The 18,756-nt window shown below is 39.0% G+C and overlaps 2 protein-coding genes across 2 annotated transcripts in view; one reads left to right on the top strand and one right to left on the bottom strand.

Moving 5' to 3' along the window:
- The first annotated feature begins 1,569 nt into the window (after nt 1–1,569).
- rsad2 (radical S-adenosyl methionine domain containing 2) overlaps nt 1,570–18,756 on the top strand; it is a 35,614-nt gene continuing 18,427 nt past the window's right edge. The window contains exon 1 of the mRNA XM_061895887.1: nt 1,570–1,610. Coding sequence (XP_061751871.1) covers nt 1,585–1,610 — 26 coding nt within the window. The 5' untranslated portion in view covers nt 1,570–1,584. The remainder of the gene's footprint in view (nt 1,611–18,756) is intronic.
- Nucleotides 10,846–18,756, bottom strand: part of cmpk2 (cytidine monophosphate (UMP-CMP) kinase 2, mitochondrial) — a 15,556-nt gene continuing 7,645 nt past the window's right edge. The window contains exons 3-5 of the mRNA XM_061895885.1: nt 18,291–18,492; nt 17,962–18,195; nt 10,846–12,539 (exon numbers count right to left, since the gene is read on the bottom strand). Of these exons, the coding sequence (XP_061751869.1) occupies nt 12,419–12,539; nt 17,962–18,195; nt 18,291–18,492 (557 nt within the window). The 3' untranslated portion in view covers nt 10,846–12,418. The remainder of the gene's footprint in view (nt 12,540–17,961; nt 18,196–18,290; nt 18,493–18,756) is intronic.

The following is an 18,756-nucleotide window of genomic DNA, read 5'->3' as shown; positions in this document are numbered from 1 at the left end:
AGTGGGCTTCAGTAGGCCTTTAACGTCATGCCCAGAACAGCCATCCATCCATTTCCTACCGCTTGTCCCTTTTGGGGTCACGGGGGTGCTGGAGCCAATCTGAGCTGCATTCGGGCGGAAGGCGGGGTAAATCCTGGACAAGCCGCCACCTCATCACAGGGCCAACACAGATAGACAGACAACATTCACACTCACATTCACACACTAGGGCCAATTTAGTGTTGCCAATCAACCTATCCCCAGGTGCATGTCTTTGGAAGTGGGGGGAAGCCGGAGTACCTGGAGGGAACCCACGCAGTCACGGGGAGAACATGCAAACTCCACACAAAAAGATCCCGAGCCCGGGATTGAACTCAGGACTACTCAGGACCTTTGTATTGTGAGGCACATGCACTAACTCCTGTACCACCGTGCTGCCCTTGCCCAGGACACTAAATCTAAAATCTAAATCCTAAATCTGGAACATGGGACACGCCCATCCCCGCCTTCCCCTCCCAAAATTCAGACCCACTTAGTCCTCAGTGCTAACATGCTCTTTGCAGGATGATGCTTATTTGACAGGGGGCGGGGTGTATATTTGACAGATACGGCTGTGGGCTGTGGCAGACTGTTGGTGCCAAATCATATGCATGACTCCCCTTACCATGCTGCTTCATGTGGCAGCCAAGTGAGGCCCGCTTAGGTTCTTTGCCAGGGGAACCAGACGACTATTCAACCCCCCTCCCCCCCTCCCCACACACACACAATGTATCTAAAACACCTTGTGCATGCCCAATATATACCTCCCCCTTTTCTTATTCCCCTGAACCCCCTCAAGTTCAATTCTCCATACCCCACTCATTATTAATGATCTGAGGGACAGCTTTCATTTGATCTATTACTTAGGATGGGACGGCTGCTGCTGCGCCGCCGCATCCCTGCTGGATCTTTAATTATTTCACGGAGGGCTTTCCTCCTCGCCGCTGCTCCCGCTCTGTTGTGCGGATGAAATATTAAAATTGAGGAGTGTAGTGCAAAGTGGCCCTGCGCAGGGTGGGGCGAGATGTGCGTGTTCGCCAAGACCCTCAGACGGATCCTGCTGTTTTGGACATAAATGTGGCCTTGGTTTATTTTATTTTATTATTTTTTTTGCACATAGAGCGGGAACCTTTAGAGTTCAACATCAATGGAAACTACAACTGTGGATATTGCGAAATTAGTGGCGGTCGGTCTAAATGTGGGATTTACAGTAAGATTAACTTCACAGGTCTACTTTTTCCTCTCAGGAGCTTTTTTTTTTGTGACGCCACCACAGAAGGGCGCGATAAGACAAATGTGATGATAACCGTACAACCCAAAAAGGAGCAATTCATTCTATATTTATGTGACCCACCCATAATGTGTCACATTTTTGTGTTGATTTATTTATTTTATTTTGTGGTTTGAATTCCTTTTTGGAGGTGTCATTCCACATTTGTCCATATTCACCTTGGTCAGTAGGGGGCAGTAGAGCGTTTCTTCCTAATTGAATGGTATTACCTGTAGACCGGAAGTGTCTCGTCATTCTGATAAAAGCGGCCAGTCTGTGAACAACTGAAACGTTCTATGTGCGTTTTCCTCCTGTTTAACAGGTTAGTTCTGGTGAATCAACTCACTGAGTGATATCTATATGGTCATTATAATTTTAAGTACACGTTCTGTTGGTGGAGTCTAATTCTAAAATGTTTGCAAGGTGTAGTTATTGTTTGTGAATGAATCCTGTGCCGAGCACAGTAGTATGGCTGCAGTAATCAATACAAAATGGCGAAGTGAGTACGCAATGTTTGTATAGGAACTTCTGATCCTGATTCAGACTCCCAAATTAGAGCTCCCGTTTTCTTATTGATTTTGTAATATATTTTGTATAACGTGTGTGTTCTGAAAAAGTTTTTAAGTGCTATTTTATTGTGTTTGGACATGGTTATATAAGTTAAGCTCGCAGGAATGGTAAATAAACATTTCAAGTACAGTTACTTAAAGCTGCTATTATAAGAAGAATAATATGGAGAAAATTAAAGTGCTTAAATGAATGTTGCTAAAAAGTGCATTAAGTTAAAGGTAAATATTCCTGAGAAAGACAAGACGGTAAAATAAGGTCTAATTGGGCACTATATTGTATGTTTTGGAGTGATGATGTGGATATGTGAAAATATATGGGAAAAGGGCATACAGTATTGTTATGGTAATTATAACTCCAGTGATACAGTAACAGTTTAATGATAGTTTATTGAGTGTTTTGATGAAAATAGAGGTGAAGATAGAGTAAATTACATTGACATGATAATACAAAGTGACAAAAGATATGGGAAATGAAGTGATTTGTGGATTTGTTATTTCTGTTAATAAATTCTGATGAGAGCGGCCAGTCTGTGAACAACTGAAACATTCTACAGGTATGTGCTTTTTCCTCCTGTTTAACAGAACATTATTATCTGACTGCTTGTCCTGGCTACCTGGGACCTGCATCATTTACAAGGCTTTAATCATTTTAGCAGAACCTATAAACCAGTGGTTCTCAACCTTTTTTCAGTGATACCCCCTGTGAACATTTTTTTTTATTCAAGTACCCCCTAATCAGAACAAATCAATTTTGGTTGAAAAAAAGAGATAACGAAGTAAAATACAGCACTATGTCATCAATTTCTAATTTATTAATTGCTCATTTGTAGTGATCTCTCTTGAACTATTTGGGAAAAAAGATATAAATATAACAAAAAACTTGTTGAAAAATAAACAAGTGATTCAATTATAAATAAAGATATCTACACATATAAGTAACCATCAACTTAAAGTGCCCTGTTTGGGGATTGTAATAGAGATCCATCTGGATTCATGAACTTCATTCTAAACATTTCTTCACAAAAAAGAAATCTTTAACATCAATATTTATGGAACATGTCCTCAAAAAATCTAGCTGTCAACACTGAATATTGCATTGTTGCAATTCTTTTCACAGTTTATGAACCTACATTCATATTTTGTTGAGGTATTATTCAATAAATATATTTATAAAGGATTTCTGAATTGTTACTATTTTTAGAATATTTAAAAAAAAATCTCACGTACCCCTTGGAATACCTTCAAGTACCTCCTGGGGTATGCGTACCCCCATTTGAGAACCACTGCAATAGACGGCCACAAGGTGACAATATTTGCTCTGTAATAACTTCCTGTTCCCTTCTCCCCTCCAGATACGTAGTTTTACTTTATGTACAGTATTTATATTACACAATGGTTAAATTCTCGGGCAGCACGGTGGAGGAGGAGGGGTTAGTGTGTCTGCCTCACAATACTAAGGTTCTGAGTAGTCCTGGGTTCAATCGGGATCTTTCTGTGTGGAGTTTGCATGTTCTCCCCGTAACTGCGTGGGTTCCCTCCGGGTACTCCGGCTTCCTCCCACCTCCAAAGACATGCACCTGGAGATAGGTTGATGCAATTTTTTGTGGTCCTCTATATTTAGAAAAGTATCGAAAATGTATCGAAATAATTTTGGTACCGGTACCAAAATACTAGTATTGGGACAACACTAATTTGCTTTAAGTTTTAAGTACTTGACTTCTCTCTAGATCTGTATGTTATAAAAAACCTTCCATTTTTGGTTCATGTTTGCTCCCATCCCCTTTTATTTAATTGGTGTGCAGTTCTGCTTCATATTACAGTATTTTTCTAAGTATTTTTGAACAGAGCTTTAAGGCTACCATAGTCAGACGTACTGTGCTTCAACATAAAGGTATAATTAGGGTGTGTGTGTATAAGGACCCCAAAACAGCACCTATTTATATTTTATTTGGGGTTTTGTTTGGCAATATTATGCAAAATCAGCTTTTCTTACTTTCTGGTACCTGCTGATGTGTATTTGGGATCTGCATAAGTTTCCAAAATGTATGTCATAATTAATAAGCTACTTCTATTTCTTTATCCTCTCTTTGTGGGGCATTCATCCTCCTTTGTTGCGAATTTTAGTATAAAGTAGCGTACAAGTTCTAACTTATATCTGTCAGTACACTCGCTATGGAAGCACTAAAAAAACTGCCGGTACAACAAAAATGATGGGGAGGAGACGCTGTCGAAGTGGAGCCACGAAAATAAGACCGCATCCTGAAGAAAAGGTCAAAAAAGTGATTTGAAGATGGTCTGTCAAACATAATCCATGCAAAATTTTGACCAAAGAACCACTATTACATGTTATGTGGAACACAAGGATATGTTTTAAATGTAGAACAAAAATAATTACATGACCCTTTTGTTGCACCTTTTTGTATGACGATAGACCTAATTAGACGTGGTATTCGCCAGTGCGCCTTACAGACTGAAAAATAGGGTAGTTTTATTTTACAGTGGTTAAATCTACAGCCCTGTATTCTCGTTATTTAAATTGTACATTGCCCATATCAGTTCGAGCCTGAAAAAAAAATCCCTTAACATGATTTCTTATGGGAAATATAATTTCACGGTGGCAGAGGGGTTAGTGCGTCTGCCTCACAATACGAAGGTCCTGCAGTCCTGGGTTCAAATCCAGGCTGAGGATCTTTCTGTGTGGAGTTTGCATGTCCTCCCCGTGAATGCGTGGGTTCCCTCCGGGTACTCCGGCTTCCTCCCACTTCCAAAGACATGTACCTGGGGATAGGTTGATTGGCAACACTAAATTGGCCCTAGTGTGTGAATGTGAGTGTGAATGTTGTCTGTCTTTCTGTGTTGGCCCTGCGATGAGGTGGCGACTTGTCCAGGGTATACCCCGCCTTCCGCCCGATTGTAGCTGAGATATGCTCCAGCGCCCCCCGCGACCCCGAAAGGGAATAAGCGGTAGAAAAAATATAATTTAGAAATTAGCACAACATCGAAGTCCATCCATCCCATCCATTTTCTACCGCTTATTCCCTTTCGGGGTCGCGGGGGGCGCTGGCGCCTATCTCAGCTACAATCGGGCGGAAGGCGGGGTACACCCTGGACAAGTCGCTACCTCATCGCAGGGCCAACACAGATAGACAGACAGCATTCACACTCACATTCACAGTCAACCAGTGCATTAAAGCTCACAGATTAAAGGCAAATTGCTTTGATACATGTATGTGTTTGTGGCCGTCTGACAAAACTTTCAAAAGAGGAAACCGCCGTATTTACAAATATATAAATTAGGGCTGGGCGATATGGCCTTTTTTTAATATCTCGATATTTTTAGGCCATATCGCGATACACGATATATATCTCGATATTATGCCTTAGCCTTGAATGAACACTTGATACATATAATCACAGCAGTAAGATGATTCTATGTGTCTACATCAAAACATTCTTCTTCATATTGCATTAATATATGCTCATTTGAAACTTTATGCAGAGAAGGAAATCACAACTAAGTCAATTGACCAAAACTGTATTTATTAAACAGTTATTAAGCAATGGCACAAACCTTCATGTCATTTCCAAAACAGAAAGTGCAAGATTGTCAGAGACAGTGTCAAATAAAAATGAGCTGCATAATAGGAAATCAAACAGTGTTTGTCCTTCGCTATGTGGTAGGTTACTACGGACGTTATTAAAATCTGTTGTTGACTATTTTTTTCATATGGTGTTGATCTGGAAAAGTTTGCCTTGGCATTTTGATGGTGTGAGCGAACGGAGATGTTGATATGCATAGTAAGCACTCTTCATTCCCCAGCAGGTGACTTTTCAAATGATGCTACATATTAGCAGTAATGCTACTTTTGGTAGCAACGCATTTGGCCCACACTTGACAAATTACGGTTGTTTCTTCGTCATATTCCTACTTGAAGCCAAACCACCGCCAGACGATGGACCCCCTGCTGTTTTTCTTGGGAATTACTTCTTCCTTCCTTCACTCGCACCTTCTTTCTCTCGTATTCCCACTCGCACGGCACTGCTAGCATCACAGCTAACGTTGCCCATGCCGCTACCTCTCTGCTCCGTGAGAGCGAATTCATATGTGACGTATGATGTGACTGTATGTGACGTATGTAAGAAGGTGCGCTTGCTTGTCTGTGAGAAGGAGAGACAGGAAAGAGCGAGAAGAACCTGTAGTGTAATGCCCACCACTAAACGCAACTGCGTGAGAACGTATACTCGAATATCACGATATAGTCATTTTCTATATCGCACAGACAAACCCGCGATATATCGTGTATATTGATCTATCGCCCAGCCCTAATATAAGTAATAATCTAATTATGTGAGTAATTTGTGATGATGACATTCTATTAGAAGTAATTGTGTAGTTGTGGTAGGGTCCCAGCAGGCACAAGACATTAAAACAGTGTTGAGAACTTGTTGAATTAGGTCCTGGCATTGAGCAACGCAAACATAACGTTGAAACAACATGCTTTTTGACAACGTTTAATCAATGTTGGGTTCTGACAATGATTTGACCATAACATTTTGGTCTTTTCGTAACACAAATATAACCTATCGTATTTTCTTGAATTGCCGCAGGGGCGCTAATTCATTTAAAATCTCTTCTCACTCCTGCCCTTACCAAAGGCATGCGGTACAAATTTGAGTGTGATGTAAGGATACCGTCATGAAAAGTACATTTAATTAAAAAAAACTTTATTATGGTCTTACCTTCATTTATATAGTCCATCCCAGCTCCTTCTGATCAAAAGCATCAATAACTTGTTTATAGAAGTCTTCCTTATCTTTCTTCAGTTTTAAAAGTCTCTGTCTCGATGGAGATCTTCCTTTATTACCTCCTCCAGCACATATCACGTCACTCATTTCACTTCTTTTGCAGCCGAGTAGTCGCAAGAAGGATCACTAGCACCCTCTACCACCAGAAGGCGGGAGTCATTTAATGACTCATATTTGACAGACGCAGCTACGGTATTGTGACGGTCTCAAGCCGTCGTCTTGCGGGTTCCCAGGACCACCAAGGAAGGACATGGCTTGAGCAGTTTGACTTTTGTTTATTTTTCAATAAAACCTCAGACCAGGTCGCTCTTCCGCTCCTCCTTTCCGCTCGCTTGCCGTCTCTTCGCCGCCATCTTGGGCTCCACAGGTATATTATTAAAACATAGCTGCTTTCTGTTTTTTTTTAGCATACCGGTATTCAATAGCTTGGACCTTAAATCCTACTGAATAGCTCTTAATCTTCTTCCCTTTGTGCAATTTCAAATTACCAATATTGAAATCAGCCTCCTCCATTTTGAAAATGATGACAGGGGAAGTGTCACTCTTGACGTACTTTGGATTCTTCTTCCTCCAAACACGACGAGTTGAGTTTATACCAAAAAGGATACATGGACGATACAGAGGATTGGGAGAATGTCATGTGGTCAGATGAAATTAAAATAGAACTTTTTGGTATAAACTCAAGAAGAATACTGAGTTGCATCCCAAGAACACCGTATCTACTGTGAACCATGGAGGTGGAAACATCATGCTTTGGGGCTGTTTTTCTGCTAAGGGGACATGTCGATTGATCCGTGTTAAGGAAAGAATGAATGGGGCCATGTATCGTGAGATTTTGAGCCAAAACCTTCCATCAGTGAGAGCTTTGAATGGTTGACCAAATACTTATTTTCCACCATAATTTACAAATAAATTCTTTAAAATTGCAACAATGTGAATTCCTGGATTTTTTTTTCACATTCTGTCTCTCACAGTTGAAGTGTACCTATGATGAAAATTACAGACCTCTGTCATCATTTTAAGTGGGAGAACTTGCACAATCGGTGGCTGACTAAATACTTTTTTTGCCCCACTGTAGTATACATAGGAACATGTATACTAGCTTTACATTCAGGCATGATGTATGGTATGAAGCCTAATTGCTTTGCTCCCCTACTTCATCAAGTTAACCTCTCTCGAGAAAGAGGCTACTGTGTTAGCAGCTATCAAAAACTACATTCATTTCGTCTCACGCTGTACATCCAATGCGTTGCCAGGCGGCTTGTGACTAATGAATTCAATAAACCGCACTGTAATACTTACTGTACCCCGCGCAGACCCGCTAAACACCTCAGTGTACTGATTGCGTGTGATTGTAAGTTTTGCATCCACAGCAGCATAATTGGAATCCTTGCGCTTAGGAGGGGGGGGGCTGGAATGACATTGATATACAGCGCTCCATTAATTGCCATATGAATAGGTTCGGCGGTGGTTGGCGTGCTGCTGATGCATCACAGTGAAAGAGATGGGTCACTTTGTCTTGTGCAGCCCCTGGCTTTGCCAAGCTCATAATTACTAAAACCCCCAATTAATCTTCCCATCACATAGGCCAAATATACACTTCCTTCCTGTATAAATACAGCATGGCCCTGGATAAATGGGCACGGTGTAGTGGGTGTACATCCATCCACCTGCACCCACACAGTCTCACTGGTCACAATAATAGGTACGCCTGTTCTGGAAGGGACCGCCAATGCGATGTCTCATGAAGCTGTTGCAAATGTTCCATGTTGACATAATTAGACATTTATTAAATGTTGAAGCAACGTGTTAGATACAATGTAAACATTTGTAATTGACATGAACATGTGAAGAAAGTTTGCCGCTGTAAATTGAAATGAAAACTGCACATTCACAAGAAGTATAAGGTGAAGGTGTTTGCATAGAAATACTGTCACCTACTGATGTTTGCATAGGTCAGGGGTCCCCAAAATCCATCCCCCAGGAAGTCTGTATTTTTTTTATTTTATTTGTCTGACCCGTTCTATCTTAGCTACCTCTATGTGTTTGTAATGTTTATTTTCTACTGGATCTACTCTCTGCTCTTTTTTCTTTTTTTGCTGCAGCTGTTACATATACTATAATACTTTACTTTGGGGGTGTCCAACTCATTTTAGCTCAGGGGCTGCATGGAGGAAAATCTGCGCACACATTAAAATCATGGCTTTGAAACTAAAAAATAAAGACAACTTCAGATTGTTTTCTTTGTCTTACTTTGACCAAAAATAGAACACATTCTGAAAATATTACAATATATAAAAATACCCGGCAGCGGAAACGTTTAGATCAGTGGTCCCCAAACTACGGCCTGCGGGCCGAATACGGCCCACCAGTGTCCAAAATCAAGCCCGCAGGTAGTCTCAAGTTTATTTTTTTTAATTTGTCCTTTCTAATCTTTATTCTACCGCTTGTTACTCTCTGGGTTTCTTAGGCGTTCAGACAAATCATATTGTCTAAAAATGCATTTTCCCATCAATAACGTGACATCATTGCGCTCACGCCACAGTGTCGGGCGAGCGTGTGGCAAGTGGGCAGTCTTTTAGTCAATTAGTGTGTGAGGAATATGAATGAATTATATATATATATATATATATATATATATATATACATATATATATATATATTTATGTATGTGTGGGAAAAATCATGAAACAGTTCTGTAGAGATGAAGTAGTCTTGTGATTTTTCCCACACATACATATTGCGCTCTACAATGGTATCGAGCACTATTCTCTGGATAATCCAATTAAGACACATATATATATATATATATATATATATATATATATATATATATGTGTGTGTGTGTGTGTGTGTGTTGTATATATATATACAACACACACACACACACACACACAGCCGGGCCGCCGCCCACATTTTGCTTAACTCAATGTGGCCCCCTAGTCAAAAAGTTTGGGGACCCCTGGCATAGGTCATTCTGGATTTAAGAAAGCCTTGTATTGATCACATTGCAATGACCTACATTGTTGTCATTTCCATTTGCAGTTCTATGGTTATCGTCACACTTTGCCCCTTTAATACTGTTGGTACCCTTCTGTGATTACCTTACCCATGAAAAAGCCAATGAAAAAGAGAAACACACCTGTGGAGCAATTCCTTAAAATGCTCACTGAGCTTAGATTTAAAAAGATTTACACACACAATGATGGTTTATGTGTAGGGATGGGTACGGTTCATGTTTGAACAAATATGATACCTATTCCTGGGAATCGACACCGGTACTCAGTGGTACAAATTTTTGGTACCGTTTAGTGTCTTAATACATAATGTTTTAATAATAAAATATTTGTATATCAACATCATAAAATGAGCTGATTATGATTGCTGTCCAGTTGTTATACATTATTTTATCATAATGATATTATCTTTTACAAGAATGACATTAAGTTGCAGTTATAGTTGCAAGTTCAATATGTAAGAGGGCTGTAGTTATTACTGTAAGTATTGTACTTATTATGCACCAGTTGTAGTTTTCATGAACATATTTGGAGGTGTTGAAATTGCCATCTAAAATTGCTAATGCTAATCGGTAGCATGTCAATAGCCAAACCAATGTATTTTAGCATCAAGCTAGCACATTTTTGGAAAAGTCGAGCCTTACTTCTCTTACATTGGAGTGTTTTTTAAATCATTTCCCATGTTGGCATTGAAGAATGTAACATTATCTAGAGGTAGTTTGGCTGAGGCCGCTCTCAGTGCTGCTGGAGTGATCTTCAAGGGCCAAATTCCAAATAGGACCAAATGTCACAAGCATTTCAGGTACCAACACATGACACTGGTTAATTTTACTTGAGTCAGTGCCAGGAAGGACTGGCGGGATTTTCTCGGTGCCTAAAAAGTACTGGATTATATACCAATCCCTGTTTATGAGCCACATTTATCTATTTTTGGTTATATTTTAAGACATATTTTTCCAGTGAAAGTTATTTGTGCTCCACTTTTGTAAAGTGTTTGTGCTGCTGGGAGGTACATTTTTACTACAATCGCATGCTTTTTCCAAAAATAGCTGTATTTATTTTTAGTGTACCTTTTTAGCTTGTTGCGCTCAAATGAAGCTCATGTCCACTTTCATAAGAGCCGCTTGTGTAACTGGCAAATGGAATTTAGAACAACAGCAGTAAATCGAGGAAAGATTCGCTTTTAGTGGAATGCAACACACTTAATTCGCATGAGGGCTCATTCGCACTTACATAAGCAAGACTACACACTAACATAGTAGCTTACATCCTAATTAACAATACAGACTTCACCCGACGAAAAATAAAAGCCGTAACAGTTTTGAGACGTCCCAGCCAGAGACTAGACCTAAACCTAATAGAACATCTGTTCACAGATTTGAAGCACTAAAATGTCTCATGGATTTTGACTTTTACCTTAAAAGACTGAGTAATTAACTTATAAAAAATGAAATAAAAATTATTTGTATTTGTGGTTTAGACATTAAAACTTCAGGAAATGCTGGCATTAGAATTAGGTGTTCACTTTTTATATTGACTGTATTCATATTCATATTTTATATGCTATAGTGCAGGGGTGTCAAACTAATTTTAGACCGGTGGCCACGTGGAGAAAAATCTACTCCCAAGTGGGCCGGTCTTGTAAAATCAAGGCATGATAACTTAAAAATAAAAGACAACTTCACATTGTTTTCTTTGTTTAGAAATAGAACAAGCACATTCTTAAAATTTACAAATCATAATGTTTTTTTTACACTTACATTTTGCGGTTAATAGTATTCTATCTTTGTTGTTATTTATACTTTCTGAATAAATAATGTGATAATGTTCGTCAGTCAACTCATTGGTGTCAATTTTCAATCTATCAAGATAAAAAAACAATATCAAAATCAATGTTATTTATGTAGTTTGCTCATTATCCGCGACTGGTGCACTAACATCATGTGGGTTGTTTTGTTTACATCATCTACAAAGATAGTGGTTAGAGTGTCCGCCCTGAGATCGATAGGTTGTGAGTTCAAACCCCGGCCGAGTCATACAACTCAGCATCAAGGGTTTGAATTGGGGGTTAAATCACCAAAGTGATTCCCGGGTGCTGCACCGCTGCTGCTCACTGCTCCCCTCACCTCCCAGGGGGTGATCAAGGGTGATGGGTCAAATGCAGAGAATAATTTTGCCACACCTAGTGTGTGTGTGACAATCATTGGCACTTTAACTTTAAGAAACAAAGATTTTCTATTGCGACATCTAGTGAACACATTTAGAACAGCAGTTTCATTCGAAAATGTCTGCTCATATTTATACTGAGCAGACTTATCCTGTGGGTCGGATAAAAACCTGTTCAGTATGTTTGACACACCTGCTATAGTTTTACCATATTTACATTTAATTGAGATATTCTTACTTAACAAATATGTCTTCATTGTTTAATAATAATTCTGCTGTAGATTTCCTCTGCTCTTGCTCACTGATATTAAATAATCAGTGCTGAGCTAAATTAGTTGTGACTCATAACAGCAGTTAAATGCACTTTTCTTCTGAGGAATTGTGTGCATGAATATGTATCCCTGATTGGACTGTGACTCCTCTGACCCCCCTTGGTGGTAGCATCCCTCTCTTGCTTTCACTCCTCTCCAACCAACCGCTTCTTATTCACATAACTCTACTGGCACCCAGTGGTCACAAAAGAAAGTGCATTCACTTAATGCTCAGAGGCCTATCGCAGACAAGAGAGCAGTTTACAAGTGGCATTTGGCCTTAATTAAAAGCATCACTTGTTGAAACACTTGCTCTGCAGAGGAGCTAGCGTCCACGCTGATGCACGTTGGACCGCTGATCCTCCTGTAAGCCTCCTCCACTCTGCAAACACACACACGTGCATATGTCAACAATGCATCCTAAGCAAAAAGCACTTTACATTAATAATCAGCGTTGGAATAACTCCGAGTTAGTTTGGCGCTGACGGTGAACGAAGACGACGGTGATGAATCGCTGGGCATCCTTGAAATATATGAGAAAAGAAACCGCACAGATGGCCCACAGCACAGCCATTTCCGGAGACAAATGAGTCCTTGTGATAGTGATTGACCAAGTCGGCACAATCTTCGCCTCCATTTTCTAATTGTGCTGGCCCAACATCTGGCTGTCCCATGTGGAAAGGCCATTATGTCGGGAGGAAAGATGAATGAAAGTCGCCATCGACCTGCCTGCGCAGCGGCCCGCTCGGCCTGGCCGTGACTGTAGAGTTTGGACTCGCTTTAATAGCTTCGGCAACTAATCGCCTGCTCTTCCTCATCAGACGCTGCCTCCCCTCGCACAGGAAAGTAATTGATTGTTGAGCGGCTGATGGATAAGACACACACTGAGCTGACCTGGCGTTGTACTCAGTCTGAACACTGCCAGGTCCGCTCTGAGAACTTTATCGTATATTTCAGCACTCATAATGTTATATATTTAAAAAAAGAATGCGTTAGAGACTGCTGGGAAATAAGAGGTATCCCACGTAGAGCTTACAAGGTCGGAGTCAAGTCAAGAACTAAAAAAAGTCATGTCTGACAACTTGGCTTTCACGACAACAAACCGGCCTTTTAAGGCAGTGGTACTCAAATGGGGGGTATGCGTACCCCTGGGGGTACTTGAAGGTATGCCAAGGGGTACATGAGATTTTTTTTAAATGTTCTAAAAATAGCAACAATTCAAAAATCCTTTATAAATATGTTTATTGACTAATACTTCAACAAAATATGAATTTAAGTTGATAAATTGTGAAAAGAAATGCAACAATGCAATATTCAGTGTTGACGGTTAGATTTTTTGTGGACATGTTCCATAAATATTGATGTTAGATATTTATTTTTTTGTGAAGAAATGTTTAGAATTAGGTTCTAGAATCCAGATGGATCTCTATTACAATCCCCAAAGAGGGCAATTTAAGTTGATGATTACTTCTATGTGTAGAAATCTTTATTTAGAATTGAATCACTTGTTTATTTTTCAACAAGTTTTTAGTTATTTTTATATTTATTTTTTTCCAAATAGATCAAGAAAGACCTCCACAAATGAGCAGTATTTTGCACTGTTATACAATTTAATAAATCGTAAACTGATGACATAGTGCTGTATTTTACTTCTCTCTTTTTTTCAACCAAAAATACTCTGATTAGGGGGTACTTGAATTAAAAAAAATGTTTACAGGGGGTACATCACTGAAAAAAGTTTGAGAACCACTGTTTTAAGGCAAATATAAATCGTCACTGTTCATTTTACTCAATGACTTACTATATCGATTTATTTACACAACATTTCGACTTTGCTACATCATTTATGCTGCATCTGGAAAATATTCATAGCCATTCACTTTTTTTACATGTTGTTATGTTACAGCCTTATACCATAGTGCGATAAATTCATTGTTGTCCTTTAAAATTATACAGACAATACCCCATGATGACAATGTGAAAAGTTTTAAATTGCACATTTATTAAAACTGAAACACTAAACATTAAAACACGTCTTCGCTCAATACTTTGTTGATGCACCTTTGGCAGCAATTACAGCCTCAAGTCTTTTTAAATACAATGCCACAAGCTTGGCACACCTATCTTTGGCTAGTTTTGTCCATTCCTCTTTGCAGCACCTCTCAAACTCCAACTAGTTGGATGGGAAGTGTTGTTTTGTATCCAGGATGTCTCTGTACTTTGCTGTATTCATCTTAGTCTAGTCAGGAAGGTCACCAAGAACCCGACGGTCACTCTGTTAGAGATACAGCATTCCTCAGTGGAGAGAGGAGAACCTTCCAGACGGACAACCATCTCTGCAGCAAACCACCAATCAGGCCTGTATGTTATAGTGGCCAGATGGAAGTCATTCTTCTTTTAGTAAAATGTTGCCAAAATGCACCTGAAAGACTTTCAGACCATAATAAAGTAAATGATCTGGTCTGATGAGACAGATTGAAAGGGATCACGTTTGGAGGAAACCAGGCACCCCTCATCACCAGGCCAATACCATCATTACAGTGACACATGGTGGTGGCAGCATCATGCTGTGGGGATGTTTTTCAGCAGTAAGAACTGGGGGACTAGTCAAGATAGAGGGAGAGGTAAATGCAGCAACGTACAGAGACATTCTGGATGAAGATCCACACGTCCCATGCGACCTGATGGAGCTTGAGAAGTGCTGCAAAGAGGAATGGGCGAATGGCATCTTATTCAAAAAGACTTGAGGCTGTAATTGCTGCTAAAGGTGCATCAACAAAGTATTGAGCAAAGGCCGTGCATATATATATACTGTATGTCCATGTGATTTTTTTATTTTTAATACATTTCCAAATTAAAAAAGACAATTTTAGAGAAAAAATACAACCTTAAAAATGATTTTAGTATTTTTGAACACATATACCTTTTTACCTTTTAAATCAATCAATCAATCAATGTTTATTTATATAGCCCCAAATCACAAATGTCTCAAAGGACTGCACAAATCATTACGACTACAACATCCTCGGAAGAACCCACAAAAGGGCAAGGAAAACTAATTCCTTCCTCTTCTTTTCTGACAATTTAAATCAATGTTCAAGTACATTTATTTTTTTATTGTAAAAAATAATAAATACATTTTGATTTAATTCTTCATTTTAGCTTCTGTTTTTTCGACGAAGAATATTTGTGAAATATTTCTTCAAAACTTATTATGATTAAAATTTAAAAAAAATGTTCTGGCAAATCTAGAAAATCTGTGGAATCAAATTTAAATCTTATTTCAAAGTCTTTTGAATTTCTTTTAAAATTTTTGTTCTGGAAAATATAGAAGAAATAATGATTTTTCTTTGTTAAAAATATAGCTTCGTCCAATTTGTTATATATTCTAACGTAATGTAGATTGGATTTTAACCTATTTAAAACATGTCATCAAAATTCTAAAATTAATCTTAATCAGGAAAAATGACTAATGATGTTCCATAAATTCTTTTTTTTATTTTTTCAAAAAGATTCGAATTAGCTAGTTTTTCTCTTCATTTTTTTCGGTTGAATTTTAAAGATTTGAAATTGAAGATGAACTATGTTTCAAAATTTAATTTTCATTTTTTTCCTGTTTTCTCCTCTTTAAAACCGTTCAATCAAGAGTTTTTTTAAAATCATTTATTCTCTAAAGAAAACCCTCCGTAAAAGGAAAAAAAATGTACGACGGAATGACAGACAGAAATACCCATTTATATATATATATATATATATATATATATATATATATATATATATATATATATATATGTATATGTATATATGGTGTATATATATAGAGAGAGATTTATTTATTAAAGGTAAATTGAGCAAATTGGCTATTTCTGGCAATATATTTAAGTGTGTATCAAACTGGTAGCCCTTCACATTAATCAGTACCCGAGAAGTAGCTCTTGGTTTCAAAAAGGTTGGTGACCCCTGCTTTATACTGTACCTGTAGATTTAATTCCTATAATGCAACTTATGTATTTTTGTCTCTACACTTAATCTAAAGTCATCACTTCAATATCATGCTGATGTATTGATTGATTGATTTCTGATCCATTCTGGTGGTGACTGTATTCTGTAAACGGCAAAACCCTAAAAAATATTTCTGTGTTAAATATTGTGTTTACAAAACAATACACTTGACAGCAAAAGATGTTCAGAAGCAAGAATTGAAAATATAGCAAAACAATAATGTACAACCAAAATATATGTTGATACTAATAACTAATAAAAAATATGTGTCTTTAAATATACAGTATGTATAGATTTTTGAAACCTTTAAAAAAAAAATATGCCTTATAGTTAATTATAAAATAATACAGAGATCTCTGTATGAGCCAGTGGTGGGCCTTCAGGGCCAGCAAGGCCTTCTCTGCTGGCCTAACACAAACAGAAATCATGATCATAATTAAAGATAAAATTATTTCTTACTTTACTTTCCCTAAATATATAAAAGTATTCACATTCTCTTCATGTCATATTATGCTCGTTCCAGTGCTGTTATCTTTAGTTATAGTTTGTATCCAATCCGAATTCAGGTAACTTATGTTGCCATGTTGTACCAAATCTGCCCGAGACCTTCAGAATCAACAATGCGGTCGTCCGTGCACGGTAAGCGATCGGGGACATACGGGTGATCACGAGTTGTTGTCAGTAAGACCTTCTAAATGGCCTCACGTTGAACGTGACATTTACGCGTCTTGTGATTGGATACTTACCGAGACCGGATGAATTTGAGAACACATAGAGTTGAGAGACAGTTGTGATAGCCAATCAGATCACAAGTTGTTGACAGTAGCCTATCTAAGTAGCCTGATGTTAACAAGACTGTGATTGGATACTCACTTGTCATTCCATAGTGAGTATCCATTCACAAGTTTCAATTTAGCATTAAGCGGGAAGTGTTGCGCCTTAGCCATACCGGGATAGCAGAGAGGGAGAACAAAATGTTGATTAGGTGGCAGATATATATTTGCAAGGCCATTTTCAAGAAGGATATTTAAAGAGAAACTACATCTTGTGAGACGATGTCGGCCAACAACGGAAGCTAGCTCTCAGCTGTTCTGGCGATGAAATGGGGAAATGCTCGCCATTTCCACTCGGATAAGCTGATGACGAGTGCTACCACCGGCTGATACGGCGTCGAATAGGTGCTACAAATTGTGAGTTCAAATGTTTTATTTTTTCACTTCTAATAAGTTTTTTCCAATTTTTAATTTTGACAGTACCACATACTATATGTTTTAATTGTTAATGTGTTTTAATTGATTTTTAAATGCGCAAGAAAATAACCCGTTTTGTACACCGTTGATCTGATTCAATACGGTAGTGCGTAGATGTGTTTCTGTATAGTATTTCTCCAGCAATGGTCATGTCGTAACATCAATTATGGTATTTTGAGAGGTAATCATTGAAGTCGGACATCACTGAAGGCCTAGGTGGGAAACGCACGGCTCGCCACTGGTATTAGCAAAATAGTTGCAAGTACATTTTTTAAATGTCTCTTTTTGGAACTTACAAGGTCTGATCCTCATGCAGCCCCAGACCATGACCCTACCACCATTAGGCTTGACTGTAGGCAAGACACAATTATCTTGCTACTCACTATGTAGCCGGTTATCCCGACAATAATGGCTGTTTGCTGAGTTATTTTGGAGTGCATAGTAAATCTATACCCCTATACAAGCTGAACCCTGACTTTTCTAAAATACATCCAAGTTTTCTATCCCTATAGTTACGTACAAAATTAAGTGGATACTGTATGTGACTGTTACCTGAGCCTAAAGTGTTGGTTTCGATCCAGCTCATGTTCCTCTTTGGTCTTCTCCTGACCTCTCCCCTTCAGTCTCCTCTTCCTCTCCTCAGGGTCCAGTGTGAGCAGGACAACCAAACTGGGTCGGAGCAGGTCACCGGGCCAGCGGTACAGCTCGGAGCCCTCTGTTGGGAGGTCACATGTTGAACCGCTGACTGCTGTCGCGATGGCGTAAGCGGCTGTGCTGTGCCAGAACCTAAAACAGGTCAAAACGCTATTATCTCCTCTGGGTGTCTCTTGTGTCTTAAAAGTGAAGGAAAGGTCACAGAACTTCACTCTGATAGATTTTACCTGTCAACAATGACGGGTTTCTTGGAGGCGTGGTGAACTATTTGCTGTGCTGTGATGTAGTTGCCCACAGCGTAGAAGGCCCTGCGTACGATGGGGGGCTCTTGATCAAAGCGGGCCCTCCAGGGGGATAGGCACTGAGGCGGGGATCGTAAAAGAGTGGCTCCCAGTGCGTCCCGGAGGGACTCTGTCAGTGTGGTTTTACCTGCGATGAGAAAAATAAGTATGACCATTTTAAAGTTGATGAGCTCAAAAAAAAAAAAAGTCCCACAGGTTTGCAGGAGGCTTGCCAAAGACGATGGCATGAGTGAGCTATTCAATAAACCTTTCTCTCGGTGACGTTCCTCCTCTGAGGTCATGATACACGATATTCCATTAGGCCGAGCTCGCTGGGAGATAATAGCCTTAGCAGACAGCAAGCGGCCATTGCTTTCACATAACATCTATACATCATGGCGGCCATATCTTT

The sequence above is a fragment of the Nerophis ophidion genome, linkage group LG03 (genome assembly GCF_033978795.1).
Source record: "Nerophis ophidion isolate RoL-2023_Sa linkage group LG03, RoL_Noph_v1.0, whole genome shotgun sequence".
In the NCBI taxonomy this organism is placed as follows: Eukaryota; Metazoa; Chordata; class Actinopteri; order Syngnathiformes; family Syngnathidae; genus Nerophis; species Nerophis ophidion.
This window is presented reverse-complemented; position numbering and strand designations above follow the sequence as displayed.